Here is a 16586-nt window from a genome sequence, read left to right on the forward strand (position 1 = left end):
TGGTTCTTTTAAGGTGGGGACATAGCAGTGTAGTGGGATGGAAGTGAAGTGAGTTATTGAAATATAAACAAAAACAGCAGCAGCAGCAGCACCCAAAACAAAATTAAACGGTTGCGTAAATTGGATCTCGTTCGTACTGAAAGTCTGGAAAGGCCGTGGGGGATTTGCCTTGTTCTTATTCAATTTGTTTCTACCAGAATTTCAGGAATTTGATATTAATTTTGGATGGATTTTATGCACACACAAAAAAAGTAATTAAGGTTGTTGTAGTGTGAATTGCAAGTATGCTAATCAACACAGAACAGGGGATCAATTCTTATTTAAAAACGTTATTAACTTGATTACATCAATAAACTTAAAATCTTAAAATGAACGGATCTGATCTGAGACAACCCTTTAACGGTCCAAAATTATTTTGACTACTTTCAATTTACCAGTCATGTGCTAATTAATGCTCAGACAGATGCTGACTTCGTACTTTAATTTAATGATAAATTGACAAATAGCACATATGTCACATAACTCATAGGTCATATGGGGTCTTAGCTCAGTAATAGAGTTGTTAACATACAAGTTAGTAGTCTACGGTTCGATCCCTCATGTGAACATGTGTCTGCTCGAGAGAAGAAATAGACTGAAAAAGAATAAAGGATAAAAGGTAATGAGAGCCAGGTTGGAAGGAGGAGGATTTATGGTTTTGGGTATGGTCCAATAAAAGGACAAGACAAGGGAGGTAAAGGATGAAAGAAGTTCAAACAGATATCCAGAACCACAAACTCGGATTCTGGGAGAGATAAAATTGCAAAATATCCATGGCCCAGTGACTTTGAAATCAAGCAATCAAAAGATCTCAAACCAATCAAATGAAAGCAGAGCAAGCACAGGCAGCACTTCCAATTAATCTATTGTTTCAGCACAACCTAATGATCTATATGATATATTGATCAAACATCATTCTGAACATTCAGTTCAAGAGCTAGCTAGAGCCTAGATTAGCTGATTAAATTTCTTGGTTTGGTTTTGGGAGCATATATATATAACTTCATAAATGGCTGCTGCTTCTCTTACTTCGATCAGCCTACACTCATCTGCATCTTCAGCATTGGGGTTGGCTTCAAAGCAGTGCCAACATAATAATCACACTTGCTGCTGGCTTACGGAGAGATCAGTAAGATCCTCCTCCACAACCACAAGGCAACGGTTGTCATCAAGGGGCCTCAAAATCCGCAGTGCAGCAACAAAACAAGTCAAATCGCCAGGTACCGTATAACTAACTCTTCTAATATCACAACTACTTCCTTATCTATATGTATATCTTCATCTCTTAAATGAATCCACTCTCACTTGGTTTCTTTTGGAGAGGTTAGCTGAAGAGGAGTGGAAGACTAAGAGGGAAGTTCTGCTGCAGAACAAGGTGCACCTCCATCTCTCTCTCTCTCTCTCTCTCTCACACACACACACACACAGACAAGCCTCAATGGAAGAGCCAAACTGAAACAGATAGATTTCAACCAAAGAAATAAAAAAGTAGAATTCTAATCACAAGTTTCAAATCTATCAAAGTAGCTGGAACAAGAGACTTCTCATTGTTTATTTGCTATGGTTTTATTTTTGTGCAAGAAAATGTTCAGTTCCCAAATCTCCAACTAATTTTCAAGGGAACACAAGAAGACTGGAAAGAGCATCATCTATAAAGGGAACACGAGTAAAGATTGACGAAGGAAACAGTGCATGTATTGCCTTGCCCCCTACAAGGCGTAGAAGCAATCTCGTTTGCTAACTCCAAAATTTTTACAAGTTGCAGGTAAGGAGTGTGGATGTAAAAGAAGCTCTGCGACTTCAAAAAGAAAACAAATTCGTGATTCTCGATGTCCGGCCTGAAGCAGAATTTAAAGAGGTTGTCTGCTCTGCTCTGCTCCCTAAATCATTGCATTTCTAATCTTCCTGCTGGCGATTTCAGTATCAGTAGGCTAATTACCAGAGAAATGAATGTTTCTGGTGCATGTAGGCTCATCCCCCGGGTGCTATTAACGTGCAAATATACAGGCTTATAAAGGAGTGGACAGCATGGGACATTGCCAGGCGTGCTGCATTTGCATTCTTTGGCATCTTTGCTGGCACAGAAGAGAACCCTGAGTTCATACAAAGTATATATACCTAAATCAATGCCCCCATTATGCTTTCTCTTTAGACAACTTCTACAGATATGGAAACACCAAATGTTTGGTATGTGACAACAGGTGTGGAATCACAACTTGATAAGAAGGCAAAGATCATAGTGGCTTGCGCCGCCGGGGGCACGATGAGACCAACCCAAAATCTCCCAGAAGGTCAACAGTCAAGGTGATTCAGATTCAGTTTAAAATTCTTTTCGCTTGAGATTTCCATTTCATTCCCTCATCATCAAGTTTTACATTACATCACACTGCGCTTCCTACAGATCACTGATAGCAGCCTACTTGCTTGTCCTCAACGGTTATACCAATGTGTTCCACTTAGAAGGAGGGCTTTACGCCTGGTTCAAAGAGGGCCTGCCAGCAGTTTCGGAAGAAGAAGAAGAAGAGTGAAGTGCTGGTTTGGAAGGAAGACCATGCTTCAAAGGTGGCCTTTGTTTTGTCCATAGATGAGTGAGTGCGTGCTGATGATTTCTTTGCATAACTAACAGCACTTGTGAATTCTGATGCAAATCTCTTAATTGAAAAGGTTTCCATGTGGAATTTTGAATGTTCATGTAATGAAAATATCAGCAATAACTTAGAGCATCTCCAGCAGAGTTGCTATACTCTAATCCTTAGCCGTTTTGACTAGAATGAGGGCAAAATGCAGCTCCAGCAGACTTGTTATCTAACTCTCTATTTTGGAGAACTCCATATTTGAATTTGGTGGCTCTCTACATTTGGAGAGGAGGAGAGAAATTGAGGGTTCTCCATTTCTTCATCTTCTCTCTCCCTAGGCACAACCCTCTCTTACCTCTTACTTTTTAATTTTTTTTAATGAGCTTTTAATTTAGAGAGGAGAGAGAAATAGTAAAATATTAGAGATTGGCCAAAGTGGAGATTAGCCAAAATAGTAAGTAGTTTGCTATAATGACTTTCTAACTATTTTAGCTAAAATTTAACTAAAATTTAGAGACCTCTTGGAGATGCTCTTAATGTTACATTGAGATATAACAAATATCCGTTAATATTCTGAATTTTTCTTTCCGATTTCCATCCACCAAAATATTGTCTTGCTAATGACTGCCTACGGTTCTGTTACCAAAAGGGAATATTGATGAATTTAATTACCAGGGATGCATTGATTAACCAAATGAGACTAAACACCCGAGAAAAAAGGAAATCACGAAGATATGCGTCTTCATCGTTTCTCTATTTCAATAAACAGCAGAATTCCATCAAAGAAATGACAATAATGAAAACATCAGGCTCACAGTTCATACATAGCATGGAGAATTTTTATCAAACCGAGGGGTTTATTTTCTCCAACGCTAATTCATAAAGTAAGATACAGGATGCTTGTTACATGACGTATCATCACAGCAACGGGAGATCTTGTCCTTTCCACCGCCCATGTACATAACTCGCGACAATCCCGTATCAAAGTTGCAACTCAGCAACAATAGCAAGTCATTGTAGCACAATAAGATCATAAATTTCTAAGCTTTACAAGGTGCCATGAGAAAATTATCTTCTTTTCCATATCGAATGGATCAAATGGAGATAGCATGCGAGATGAGTGATCATGAAGTCTCCTGAAGCCTGTATATAGTGATCTCTTGCTGCTTGAAATACCGTCTGTCCTCTTCATCAACCAGAACAAGATTCAAATAATACTTCACGCTGAATTTGTTATTGATGTTGCGATGTGTTGGTGTCAGTTCGTAAGGGCTAAGAAACAATCTAATGGGAATTGATTCCCCTGAAAAATTCAAGTACGTGAATGTAAGCCATTCATCCATGGACAGTTGAAGAAATGCAGCAAGTTTAGGAAATAATAAACTGTTTTCCAGAAACTTCAATCACATCTTACCTGACCATCCCCATTGAAATTACAAATTTCATCAAAAAATTTTAAATGTCATATATTTTTGAATTGCACTTACAAGCATGGTTACGTTGCAGCCATCAATCACCTGTATCAGCATTATTCCAAACATATAAGAAAGCAGAAGAGTTATAAGCATATACCTCTGACTGGAGCACCATCCATCAACTCAAACTTAGCAAGTGTCTCTGTCTCAACATGGGTACTAGGCCCCGACCCTGTTGACTCTCGACGCCTGATCTCCAGATCCATATTCTTTATTTTGATTCTTACAAGAAGGAAGTATATCTTGCCAATAATAACATCTTTCAAATGGTACCTGTTCAACACACCAATAATTAGATCCAAATTGTTCTCTGTTGTTTTAACTAGATAGACATATCATATTTCGGATTTATTACACTCTAGGCATGAAGTTCTCCTTGTACAAACCCACCCTAGACAAGTATGCTCAGGCTATGGTTGGAAAAGCAATGAAACTCAACATTCAGAAACAACCATTGTTTCCGGATTTCATCTCGGGCATGTAAACCAGTAACAATAAACAGACAGCCCTGGTCATGAAATAGCTTTTAACTTACTTGCTCTTGTTGTACTCAAACTCAATATGCAGACAATCCTCGATTCCCACTTCCATCTGCAAAGACAATAAAATTATAAGAAAGATTCATTCAGGGAGGATTAACAATGGGGCTAGCTGTTGCAGCACAGTAGATAGATGCAGCGTAAAATGGAATAAAACTGTTGGGTGAATGGAAGCAAACTTTTTTTATAATCGATAAGCAGTTCTTATTAGTTACTACATTCCTTATTCCTATGAATGATAACCATGTTGTCATGGTCATCAAAGAGTGGAAAATTGTCTCACCTTGATGCTATTGTTAATAGAAGGAGGTGGGGAATAGTTGCGAACCTGAAGCACAGAATGAAATCAACATAAACTATGAGAATGCCAGCTAAGTAATGGTTGTCAACGCATGCTGAACAATAATGTTCACAAATTCTGATAGAGAGAGAGAGAGAGAGAGTACCACAAAATCCTGGTATTCCACTATGCTACCAGCATAACCACGACTAACTGTCACTTTCAGAACATACCTAGAAAGAGAACATTTACAATATGTCATAGCATGAACTATTATTACTATCAACATCATGTTTTCCATCTACACTAGTGTTGTACATAACCATGTCTAAAAGGTAATCAGGCATTCTGAACAATTCGATCTTTCATGAATGTAGAATATACTTAATTTTAAACGATAAAGGTAAAATGAAAAGGAAATATATTTAATGTTCTGAGACTTACCTAAGTCTCACATTCACCCCGTTGTAAGTCTCATATGGCATTTCAACTGTAGAAAACTCAAAAGGATATGTTTTCTTCTCATATAACTCTCCAGGAACATCAAGTTCACGAACTGTTGACAAGAGCAATACAATTACAGCATCCAAGAAGAAGTTGGAGTGGAAAATTTGCAAATTGAAAGCCAATTAAATGGAACACAGCACTATTCTTTTTTCAGTAAAATGATAAATAGACAGGTTATAGTGATGGATATCATATTAAAATTTGGAAGCTCAAAATGATAGTTACTTTTTTCTTTGTTACTTTCTAACGGAAAGGGATTGGTGGTAATTAAAAACAATGAACCAAGATCAGTACTTTAAAAAATGAGTAGAAACTGTCCAAAGTTAACGGAATGAAGACAAAACATACTCACCGAGGGAAGTAAAGTCATAAAAGTTGCCTCTGTCAAAGTACATCTCTGCAACATGAATTAAGTTTTATTAGAGTGCTCGTTTTAAGGGGTAAGAAACAATAGTCCTAGGAACTGTTATTGACCAGGAAGTAAGGAACAACAACATTTACAGGCAGGAACTGGTAGATTAGCATGTAATCATCCAAAAAACAAATCTCATACTATTATTTTCACATTGAAACTTGTTAGCCCAAATCATGACAAATGTAGCACAAAAAATTATCAACAGAAAAGAAAAAAAATACCGATTTGCCCGAGGAGCTCAACTTTGACTCCATTGTGTTCAACCTTCTTCCCTTGAATTGGTTCTATAGAAATCTGAAAACGACAAGGAAAGAAGATCTCTAAATAGATGATCTTTATTGGCTAAGGCTAAATCAATTTCCAAAATGTTTACCTTCGCATACTATAATGCTTAACATTGAAAACAATGTGATCAAACAATATACCTTCCCAGAAATGTTTTCTTGACTTTGAAAAAGTGGGACCAACACTGCTTGGCCACTTTCTTTCTTTAAGGGGACCTGCAGAAACAGATCATAGATAAGGGGAAAAAGCAAATTGAACATACCAATTCTCGTGTAATCGCACTTGGGATAATAAATTTCAATTTAATAATTCCACAGATGGAAAAAAAAAATCATCAACAAAATTTATTCTTTACAGATAGATTACCTGCTTCCGAGTTTTTGCATCAGAAAATGTGATTGAAATGTTGCAGGATGGTTTGAATGCTCCGATTAAGTAATTCTGAGACAAATTGGAAATGCGCCAAATCAATACTATGAAGGTTTCATGGCAATTATACCCAGACAAACCACAAGAACACAATGACTGCAGTAACGGTAAGCTGTTCATGAAACCTTACCATACTGATCAGGATAAAAACCCAGTTCCTAAAAGCTCACTCAACAGACCTGCAAAATTCAATGTGAAAAAATCATCTACATACACATTGCAAAGCATACCCTCTTGCTAATTACCAAATACCAAAGTTTTGGTTTCCTTAAAAACCCACGACTTGCAACTAGAATAAACTTCAAAACTAATAGTCGTGAACTCATACAAACAGGCAGTGTACTTACAGTGGATGAAAAAGTATCTGTTTATGCACAACATATTTGTTAGAAGCTTTGAAAATCATAATTCACCCACTTAATCATATAATTTAGAATGCTAAAAAGCCAATGCATGCCTCGTCGACCACAACAGCTAAAATGCACAACCACCTAATATTTCCAATCTCAAATTTTGTATACCCTACAACTCCTAGATAAAAATAAATTTTAAATTGAACTACATAGATATATAATCGGCTCTATATAGACATAAAATGTGGATTAATTGAGATCAAATTCAATCGAACACCAGCTTAAATCAGAGAAAAGTAGTAATTTATATAAGAAATATTTTTAATACGGAGGTGGAGACTTATGAATTTGCTGTACCTTATGACGAGAAACAAAGAGATCGGCGAGAGCTGTGAATTGGGGGTTTAGGGCTGACAGAAAAGAAGAGCAAACTACTCTCCTTGATCGACAGTTGGGAATGAGACTCAAAAGTCTATTGCTTTCTTCTTCAAAAAAAAGAAAGGAAAGCTCGGTCTCACGTGTGAGCACGTGACCAAAGCTTTGGCCTTTTCTTTTTCTTTTTTTCCATTTGGCATTTTATACGTTTGAGGGGGAGGCTTTTATTGGCATACATAAATAAAAGGAGGAGGCTTTTAGAAGTAAATTAATGCATATTATATGACATATATACTTACATATAATATGCATTAATTATTTAGTTTCTGATTACTTCGTGAATACCAGAGTTAGAGTTATTATTTTCTAGTTTATCTGAAGAAAAATAAAAAAGGAAATATAATTTTGAGAGGATGTTCAGTTGGCACATCATGCCATTTGGGTTTGGCATTCTATAAGTATTTGTGTTACAAGATTTATTTTCATATTTAATACAAATATGTTCGTGGCAAGCACTTTTACTTTTAACAACAATTGTCGTAAGAGGTTTGTAACTCAAGTAATTAAAAACGATAACCCCTACACACTAGGTGTTTTGTTCGAACCCCTTATTCTTCAATATCGCTTATATCAAATTAATTGTCTTCCCAATCAATAAAATAAAAGTAAATCCCACCCTCTCCATTTAATCAAAATTATGCCAAGTTGACTTTCAATATGTGAGTTTGAGTTGATCGACTTTAGACTAATTCAACTTTATAGAATTAAAATAAGTTGATCAATAGACAAAGGATTTAAAAACAATACAATTCATACGGTTAATTTGTCATGTCGATTATTCCAACAAAGTAAGCATGGAAGCAACTTGAAAAGAAAATCAGGTGTCTTATTGATCAATTTTTAACCTTTGGACAAGTTGTAATTTGCTTAAAAATCTTACATGGTTCATAAAAATTTCCAAATTTTTTGGAACATTCAGCTTATGACAAGCAAAATCATAACTTCGATATTTTGTCAAAATTGTTGGGCGCACCAAGAATATGGATCACCTTCCGAAATAGGGGTCAAAAACACGAGCTTCAGCCAATTCAAATCAAAATTTACAGTCTGACTTTCAAGTGCTACAAGTCATCGTTGATTAAGGCTTATTGAATTGAGAAAAATAATATCATATGGAAGAAATAAATAAAAATTTATCGTAACGAGGTTATTTTACAAGGCACTAAACATTTGAAAGAAAAAAAAAACAACAATTAAAATTTACAGATTCACCCTTTCACGGCGTGAAGCGAACCGTCCTTATCCGCGGAACTTGAATCTAACGGCTCTTCTTTTCTCCTACTCCCCAATCTCAGAAGCCCATATAATTTCCTGAACTCCCTCACCGTGTGAACACTTTCCCTGCAAAACACGGCCCCGGGTTCACCCGACTCGTCCACGGACCGACCCGACAAACTATTCGTCAATGCCTGCGCAACTTTGTTCACTCCCTTAACACTCTCCGCATTGGTCTGCAAGGCCGAAATAACCGATTTCAAGGCCCGACTCGGCGAGCTCCGATTCGAAATCATAATCTCTCCGATCTCCGCCGGGCTCAAACTCCCTCCGCTTTGGAAAATTTCCTCCACCTGAGGGAACAGCTTGTGTTCTTTGACCCCCAAGTAAGTACTGGCCAAGCTCTTAAAAGCTGAAAAATCGCAGAGGGGAAATTGGATATGGACATCGACCCGACCTGGCCTCATAACCAGTTGGTCCACCTGATCCTTTCCGTTCATCGTAAACACCAACACTCGCTCTTCGCCGCAGCTCGATACAATCCCGTCCATAAAGTTCAACAGCCCCGACAAGCTCACAGACGTCGATTTATCCATCAAGAAACGGTCGAGATCCTCCACCACGATAAGCGACTTGGACGTCGTTTGGAGCAAGAGCATTTTCAGATCAGAATCGTCGTAGACCTTGGACATGTCGATGTCGTACACGTCGTAGCTCAAGAACCTGGCCATGGCGGCGATGAAGCTGGTTTTTCCGGTACCGGAGGGGCCGCAGAGTAAAAAACTTCGCTTCCAAACACGGCCTAGTCTGTGATAATACTGCTTGGATTTCAAGAAGTTCTCGAGGTCGGACCGGACCTTGTTCTTCAACTCGGCGTCCATCACGACGGTGTCGAAGGTGGCCGGGTGAGTGAAGGGAACCGATCTCCACCGTTCATTTTCGGTGGAGAGGTTCATGTAGAGTTTGATCTCCTTGTTTCGCTGCTCGACCTCGTCGGCGACGGTGAGGATGTGCTGAAAGTACTGACGGAACACTCTACGTTTGTCGGACTTGTTGATTTTCAAGACGAAGGACCTGATTCCATCGGGCTGGGATGATTTCTGGTTGGTCCAGGAGACCTTGGCGCTGAAGAAGGTGTCGTGGACGACGGAGTGATTGGCGTCGTGCTGGAAGAAGATGTCGTTGGACTTGGAGCCGGAGAAGAGGTTGGTGAAGTCGGAGTCTTCAATGGAAGGGAGGGAGTTGAGGTAGAGGGAGATCTTGCGGTAGAGTTGGTTTTCTTGGAAATGCTCGTTGAATTGCGGGATTTTGTAGAATTGGTACACGTGGAAGCGGTCTATCAAGGATTGCCATGATTTGATAAATATTTGAAGCAGAGATGTTTTGGACAAGAATCTAAGAACCAAAACCAGAGAAATGAATATGAGCAAGAAATAAAAGAATCCCGCGAACCCAACCATGATGAAGGAATGTTAACCCGGAAAATTGAGAGTGGAGAGGGTTGGGTATTTGGGTGGGTTGAGATTAATTTGATGAAACCAAAGAAGGAGACTGTGGAGATGGAAAATAATAGTGGAAAAGGAATGAGGGTGGGGGTGGATTTAACGGGGGGAATATGGAGACGGCTCAAGCCGGCATATTAATGGGTCAATCAAAATGAGCTGCTACTCCAATGTCAATGCGTCTAGTACGAACGTAGAGAGAAAGAGGAGAGAAATGGCTTGTATCTGTGTTGGCGGTGAAATGACGACCAGAATGACTATTGTTCATCCATGGACCCAGTCTTATTGATTATTATTATGAGTTTAGATGATTGAATAATAAATTATAGCACTACTCACATGTGCCCATTTTAATTCCATTCTATTGACCCAACCCAACCAAATTGGCCCTAGATTTTGACAAACGGCGCTGGATTTGTTGGGAATTCATTGTTGCTTTTTTCAAAAATAGTGGTCGTGCCATAACAATCACGTAATGGTTATTTGCCTTTTAGGTTTATTATCATAAACGACCCCCCAAAACATGAGTCAAGTACTGTTATATTATAAACGGGCAAATTAATATTGAGAGGGAAAACGATAATTAATATTCCGGTTCTGAGAGGTTTAGGTAGTGATGAATTATTTTTTATTTTTAAGTAGAAGCGATTAAAAAAGGAATTTACACAAATATTTATTGAGTTATTTGAAGTTTCGAATTTTTGTCCACAGATATAAGTGAAAGAACTCAACAACCAACTGAGTTATAACCATCGATGAAATTTTATTAAATTTGACGTCGGGGGTGCTGCCTGCCTGCCTAAAGCCACGAAAAGGCAGAGTTAGATGCTCCTGTGCAGCCTTTTGTGAATTCTGCATGTTATAGTTGTGACTTTAATGTCGCAGAGCTCACTTGTTTAGCACATACATGAAAAGGGAAAAGAAAAGAGAGAGATCCAAAGCCAAAGGAAGTTGTCGTATTCTTCCTAAGTTCCTCTGCATGCTGATTTTGAACTAGTAAACAGACCTTTCAATTCAAGGCTTCATCTCATATGTGTTGGCTCTGTCAGTGTCAACAACACAGAAATCTGTGAGAGAAGCGAGTTCAACCAGTCAAATGTGGTTTTGCTCGCCAACTACGACCTGGTTTGGTTTACTTATAAATTAATCTTCATATTCAACATGCATGTCCTTAATTATTTAGTTGTCAAAGACTGAAGCCTCTACGTGAGTGAGTCAGTGGGAATAACTAATGCCATGCCAAGGGTTTATTTAATGATTAAGAAATGGACATCCTTGTACAACACTGGCCCGGAATTTACGAGTGCCAAAGCCACAGATAGCGTCATGTTTTTTTGGTTTTTTTTTGTGGACAGTAAGTAATGTACTCAACTTATATTTTTAAAAATAATAATAAAATTGAGACTTAAGAACGCAACAAGTTGTTGATTGGGACGTCTCACTTTGCTGAAATTTGTGGCCACAATAATTTACATCAACAGTTTCTGACGGACATGACTTGTTTTTGGAGGAAAACCCTAAAATTTATGTCATGCCCACTTCATGTGCTATGCTATACATATATACAGAGTGCTGCTGCTATTTTCACCCCGTCCTAATCCCCCCACCACCCACCCAATATATAGTGGTTTGGTTTGTTTTCTGTCAATCAATGTCCTGAGTTTCAGTGCTTTTTTTGGGAGATAATTTTGTTTAATTGTCATCTTCAGTACATGTTTCAAATTTGGAAGAACAACTTGAGAGGTTTAAGTTCAGGCTGTATCAACATCAATCTTTGTTAACTCACTCACTTGCAAATTGCAATATTGTGTTTCTAAAAATCTCTGCCCACCTTGACAAGCATCGCAGCTTTTGTGGATTCTTCTTCTAGTGAGTGAAGATGTGGTCCTGCTGATATTATAGTAAAAACATGTGATGAGAGTGAGGGGAAGGCTTCCAATTTTGAAAGATAATGATAAGCCTCACTTTAGGGCGTGGCTTTGGGGAAACCGACTGCACTTCTTCCATGCCAGATCTGTCCTAGATGGTCCTAATCATTGGTTGCCCAAGCAACTTGCTCTTACCATGTGAAATACAAGCTAAAAGGCCTAAACAATGTAATGGCTTCAACAAGGTATAATTCCAGAGGCATGAACAAACCAACCACCATGAACAACGTTACAGAGTCAGAAAGGTTTTATAATAGGCAATGGTTAAATTCCGAATACGTCTACAAATTAACAATGCAAAACAGCCCTTTAATATTGAATCACTGTGTCACGTGCTAAATCACAATATAATTTTAGGCATTCAAAACGACGGAACTGCGTGATCAACTTAGAATATGTATAGTAAACCTAACAGATGATGATTGAAGAGGTAACTACAGCCACAACTCTGATAGTGTTGAATTCAACATGTCACCTATCGGGACTGGCGGCTGGAGCGGAGGTTGGTATTTTAAGGGTCCTGGGCATCGGTTTGAATATTCAAGATGTGGGAAACCACTAGTCTTGAGAGCTCGTTAATTGCATCTGGAACTGGTTGATAATCGCCGGTGTCTCTGTTCCTCGACCACCCTGGCGACAATTGTGATGAGTTCAACCCAGTGTAGTCATTTGCAGCAACCTTTGTATGCCTGGACGTTGCAAGAACATGCTCCAAATCCGACTGTGCTAATGGCCTTGGTGCCTGAATAAAGAAGCATAGATCAATACTCTCAGTACAAACAAATCCACATGCCTATTGTCTAAAGTTTATAATGCCAAGATATAAAATGACAATGCCACATATACTCACAGAAGATCTTTTTCCACTCTTTTCTTCATCTAGTAGGTCTCTGATAGGGAAATAAGCTGCTTTCTTGCAAAGCTCAAGTAGATCTGAACCTGTGTAACCCTCAGTCAAGCCAGCTATATGGTCATAATCAATATTGTCTTCAACTCTCTCCCCCTTCAAAATCACCTTTAGTATCTCTGCCCTCTCCCTTCGATCGGGATACCCAATCTCAAAGGCCTGAGGAAGACGCCGAAGTATTGCTTCATCAAGTTCTGATGGACGATTAGTAGCAGCAAGAACCATAACTCGAGCATTCTCTACAGAAACAAGATAAATTATGAAACCAAATGCCTTATCCAAGGAATATATTATTTTTATTTTTTTCAAAAATCATGATTCTCACTGAGAAATTATTTTACATGATAACTGACTGAAAATGCATTATTTTTTACAGAAAAGAAAGAGAGACGAAAAATGAAGACTTACGATCTGTAGTAAAGCCATCCCATAAAGCCATGAACTCAGTTTTCATGTTTGTTAATGCTTCATGATCTGTAGTTCGGCGCTGACCCAAGAAACTATCAACCTCATCAATAAATATGATAGCAGGCTGGAGTTTATAAGCCAAGCTAAACACAGCAGCAACTGCAGAAGAATAGTTAAACAACATGCTAAGCACAGTAGATATAAGAGTAAGAAAACTTCAAAATCCAACACAAGCATAATTTGATCTCTTGAGGTAAAAGCAACAAACAAGTATGGCTAAAGGTCTACGAAAGGATTACTTCAAAATAAAAGGCCAGCCGTCTCAATCAACTAGTTAGATGAGAACATAGTTTTCTTCTAAGCATATCATTTCAATTCCCAATGACATGAGTATCAAAATAATTGGCTTCCTTGATTTATCAGTTGAGTAGGTTGGGAGAAGTTCATGCAGAGAAGTATGGAGGATATCTACAGATCATTATAAGTCCTAATGACATGATAAAATAGTTGTTTCCTTGATTAATTAGTTGAGTAGGTTGTGAGAAGCAATTGTAACAAGTGTGGAGGTTAGTAAGTAGAAAGTTTGTAATTCTTCTAGCATGGTCATTTTTTATTTGTGTTGATTTCGCTAGCGTACAAGGGCAACACAGATATTACGAAAATAGAGAAGTCAGGAATATTGTATGCCCCAAAACCAAAGAAAATCTAAATGGTTCTACCCTATAAAGCATCTTCTTGCGTAAACTTTTAACCAAACAAAATTTTGATAGCATCACCTCGGTGAACTCTAACCAATTGATAACAGCCTGTCCAATTTTGCTTCTAACGCTAGGGTGCTAAGGTCAATTTCTCAGTAAATGAAGCTCATAAAATTCACCAGAAGTAACTAATTAAAATATTGCACTGAATCAGACAGAAGCACAAAAGGAACAAAAAAACCATCCTCTAATTGAGAAGGGACAGTATGAATTCCTGTAAACCAAAAGGTATGTTTTAACATGACAAACACTCACCGAGTTTTTGTGCATCACCAAACCATTTGCTCATCAGATTTGATATCCTCACATTGATGAAAACAGCTCCAGACTCCTTTGCAATAGCTTTGGCAAGCATAGTCTTCCCAGTACCGGGTGGTCCATACAACAACACTCCTTTTTGTGGACCGAGGAGCTTCCCATGGGAAAACAGATCAGGCCTCCTTAGTGGAAGGATCACCAGTTCAAATAAGGATTGCTTTATAGACTCCAGTCCTCCGATAGATTCAAATTCTACTTCAATGTGGTCAGGGTTTATAACATCACAAGCTATGACATCCTGATAATGATTATTATATTAGCATTTGTGTATCTAACAGTAATTGAGCGACTTAACGACGAAAAAGACTGTCATCAACTCAAAAGGTGCAAAATTTCAAATGGATAAGTCGTGCAATCAAATTAATGGTCATCGACAGCACAAGAAGTTCCCAAAGGAAAATAGCAAAAACACCTGCATTTCAAGGACACTACACGGAAAACCCTCTCAAGCCCACAACAAAGACATAAAATATCAACCTTTTCCGACGGGCAACTCAAAACCCACATATCCCAAACAACTATATATTATTATCATCCAAAACTTCTTGCTTCCAACAATAAAAAACCATCAAGCGGCAAGTTATGGAAAAACCCAGATGGCAGAAAAGGTGCGTCTTTTTACCTCATAAGAATTGGTGTGGATAAGAGGACGACCAAGGCGCTTAGCAATTTCCTTCTTGTGCTCCATAGCCTTCTTGGAGGCTTCACGGTTCGGGTCGAGATGCCGGAGACCCGCGAACAAAACCAAGCAACTCAAAGCGGCACTCGCCGCGTACAATATCAGTTCTTGCAAGAACTTGGTCTCCCTATCCGATGAACCCCCCATTAGAAATCTTTAGTGCACAATAAACGAAATACAAATTAATCCCCACTGCGCTCTGCAATTCCAGCAAACTAGGGCTTGTTTTATGAACACAGGGTTTGGAACGCAGGGTTTTCAAGAAACAGAAGGTGCTACTAAATGCTTTATGCCTCTTTGTTGTGCTTTTGATAAAATATTTCTTTCATTTTATTTGGGTAATTTTTTTCTGCTTGGTAAAGAAGTTTTGATGGCGTATGACGGTATGAGGCTGTTAAGTTGTTTGTGGCCGTTGGTTTTCCGTGGGAACTCGGGTAAGTCTCTAGAACTGGAACTGACCGTTAAGATTCGGGCTCAAATTTCGGTGGTCAGACTGGCCTTGGTATTGGAATTGGTTTAGGCCCAATCTTGCTCCACACGACAGAGTCAGGCCTGGATTATTGATCCTTTGGCCGACGTATACTTGGGCCTAACAATGATTATGGAAAAAATAAACAAGTTTCAAGTTCAAAACCCACTTTTTAATTAATAAATAAATATCTAACATAAATACATCCGGATTTATTTTTTTTTCTTTCTAATTTTATAAAAGAAAAAGTTAGTCTAAGATCAGCAAGTACTCAGAAAGTAGAGAATTTCCAAACTTATTAGCTTTCTAATTTGAATGGTTGCAAAGAAGATGGATCCAAACTATGATCCATATACATTTCCTCCACAAGACGTAATTTATTAGTTGTGGTCCCAAGATACTTTTATTCCTTTGGCGAGGACCATCAGTTACCAGCTAGAGCGAATCTTAGACTTTAAAAAATAAAATAAAATTCACCATCAGTGAATCAGTGATTGTCAAATAATCAAATTAGTAAATAAATAAATAAAATATCAAGAAAAAGGGAGAATATGCCTCGTCAGCCCTGCGCTTCGTGACATATACAATCATTATATTATATGTTGCTGCCACATATGATTCGCCAGTTTCATTACCAAGATTGGTTGAATCTGTAAGCAACTTGTCCAACTACTATGTGTTGTTAACAAATATAAATTCCATGTATCATGTTGCCTCTTGTGATGAAAAAGGAAAATTAAGAGCCGATAAATCAATTAACTATCGAATAATACTACTCTTATCACATTTATATATTACAATTTCTATATCACTTTATATGATAGATGAGGCACACAAGTTGATTAGAAAAAGAAAAATTAAAAAGCAATGATACAAGACATATTCTAGCGTTACTATTGAAACAATGATAATTTATACCCCGAGCACACATATAGAAAGAAAAAAAAAATCATATAAAGTGAAGACTGTAGGCCACCAAACAAATAGTCATGATACACATTATATTGTTATTTAATTTTTAAAAGGTGACTTTTTAAAACGTAATGAAAGTAGTGGTAAATAATTTTTT

General features: G+C 38.0%; 4 protein-coding genes across 4 annotated transcripts; 1 reads left to right on the plus strand and 3 right to left on the minus strand.

Annotated features, from left to right (window-relative positions):
- On the plus strand, positions 700 to 2788 carry LOC18784608 (rhodanese-like domain-containing protein 14, chloroplastic). The gene is made up of 6 exons (XM_020557258.1): positions 700 to 1259; positions 1368 to 1414; positions 1805 to 1897; positions 2009 to 2147; positions 2241 to 2343; positions 2441 to 2788. The coding sequence occupies exons 1-6, from the start codon at positions 1049 to 1051 to the stop codon at positions 2565 to 2567; spliced, it is 720 nt and encodes a 239-aa protein (XP_020412847.1). The 5' UTR covers positions 700 to 1048; the 3' UTR covers positions 2568 to 2788.
- LOC18785403 (vacuolar protein sorting-associated protein 26A) lies at positions 3330 to 7390 on the minus strand. The gene is made up of 12 exons (XM_007220365.2): positions 7256 to 7390; positions 6676 to 6724; positions 6483 to 6557; positions 6257 to 6331; positions 6053 to 6125; positions 5769 to 5813; positions 5354 to 5465; positions 5076 to 5142; positions 4913 to 4957; positions 4626 to 4681; positions 4188 to 4363; positions 3330 to 3918 (listed from the first exon to the last, which is right to left on the minus strand). The coding sequence occupies exons 2-12, from the start codon at positions 6676 to 6678 to the stop codon at positions 3740 to 3742; spliced, it is 906 nt and encodes a 301-aa protein (XP_007220427.1). The 5' UTR covers positions 6679 to 6724; positions 7256 to 7390; the 3' UTR covers positions 3330 to 3739.
- On the minus strand, positions 8356 to 10404 carry LOC18786969 (AAA-ATPase At2g46620). The gene has a single exon (XM_020556211.1). It carries the CDS (start codon positions 10006 to 10008, stop codon positions 8542 to 8544), a length of 1467 nt encoding a protein of 488 aa, XP_020411800.1. The 5' UTR covers positions 10009 to 10404; the 3' UTR covers positions 8356 to 8541.
- LOC18787595 (ATPase family AAA domain-containing protein 1-B) lies at positions 12181 to 15417 on the minus strand. Its single transcript, XM_007218048.2, has 5 exons — positions 14992 to 15417; positions 14307 to 14607; positions 13294 to 13452; positions 12829 to 13124; positions 12181 to 12720 (listed from the first exon to the last, which is right to left on the minus strand). Exons 1-5 carry the CDS (start codon positions 15193 to 15195, stop codon positions 12490 to 12492), a joined length of 1191 nt encoding a protein of 396 aa, XP_007218110.1. The 5' UTR covers positions 15196 to 15417; the 3' UTR covers positions 12181 to 12489.

The sequence above is a fragment of the Prunus persica genome, chromosome G2 (genome assembly GCF_000346465.2).
Source record: "Prunus persica cultivar Lovell chromosome G2, Prunus_persica_NCBIv2, whole genome shotgun sequence".
NCBI classification, from domain to species: domain Eukaryota; kingdom Viridiplantae; phylum Streptophyta; class Magnoliopsida; order Rosales; family Rosaceae; genus Prunus; species Prunus persica.

Excerpts from the sequence above, each read along its gene's own strand:
- LOC18785403 (XM_007220365.2), bottom strand. Across the intron at positions 4,958-5,075 it reads TGGAATACCAGGATTTTGTG|GTTCGCAACTATTCCCCACC; the intron begins GTACTCTCTCTC and ends TCTGTGCTTCAG. Across the intron at positions 4,364-4,625 it reads TTTGAGTACAACAAGAGCAA|GTACCATTTGAAAGATGTTA; the intron begins GTAAGTTAAAAG and ends TGTGTTGAACAG.
- LOC18784608 (XM_020557258.1), top strand. The coding sequence starts at position 1,049 with ATGGCTGCTGCTTCTCTTACTTCGATCAGCCTACACTCATCTGCATCT. Across the intron at positions 1,898-2,008 it reads CTGAAGCAGAATTTAAAGAG|GCTCATCCCCCGGGTGCTAT; the intron begins GTTGTCTGCTCT and ends TGGTGCATGTAG. Across the intron at positions 2,344-2,440 it reads CCAGAAGGTCAACAGTCAAG|ATCACTGATAGCAGCCTACT; the intron begins GTGATTCAGATT and ends CGCTTCCTACAG.
- LOC18787595 (XM_007218048.2), bottom strand. The coding sequence starts at position 15,195 with ATGGGGGGTTCATCGGATAGGGAGACCAAGTTCTTGCAAGAACTGATA. Across the intron at positions 14,608-14,991 it reads TCCACACCAATTCTTATGAG|GATGTCATAGCTTGTGATGT; the intron begins GTAAAAAGACGC and ends AATCATTATCAG. Across the intron at positions 13,453-14,306 it reads TGGTGATGCACAAAAACTCG|TTGCTGCTGTGTTTAGCTTG; the intron begins GTGAGTGTTTGT and ends ATTCTTCTGCAG.
- LOC18786969 (XM_020556211.1), bottom strand. The coding sequence starts at position 10,008 with ATGGTTGGGTTCGCGGGATTCTTTTATTTCTTGCTCATATTCATTTCT.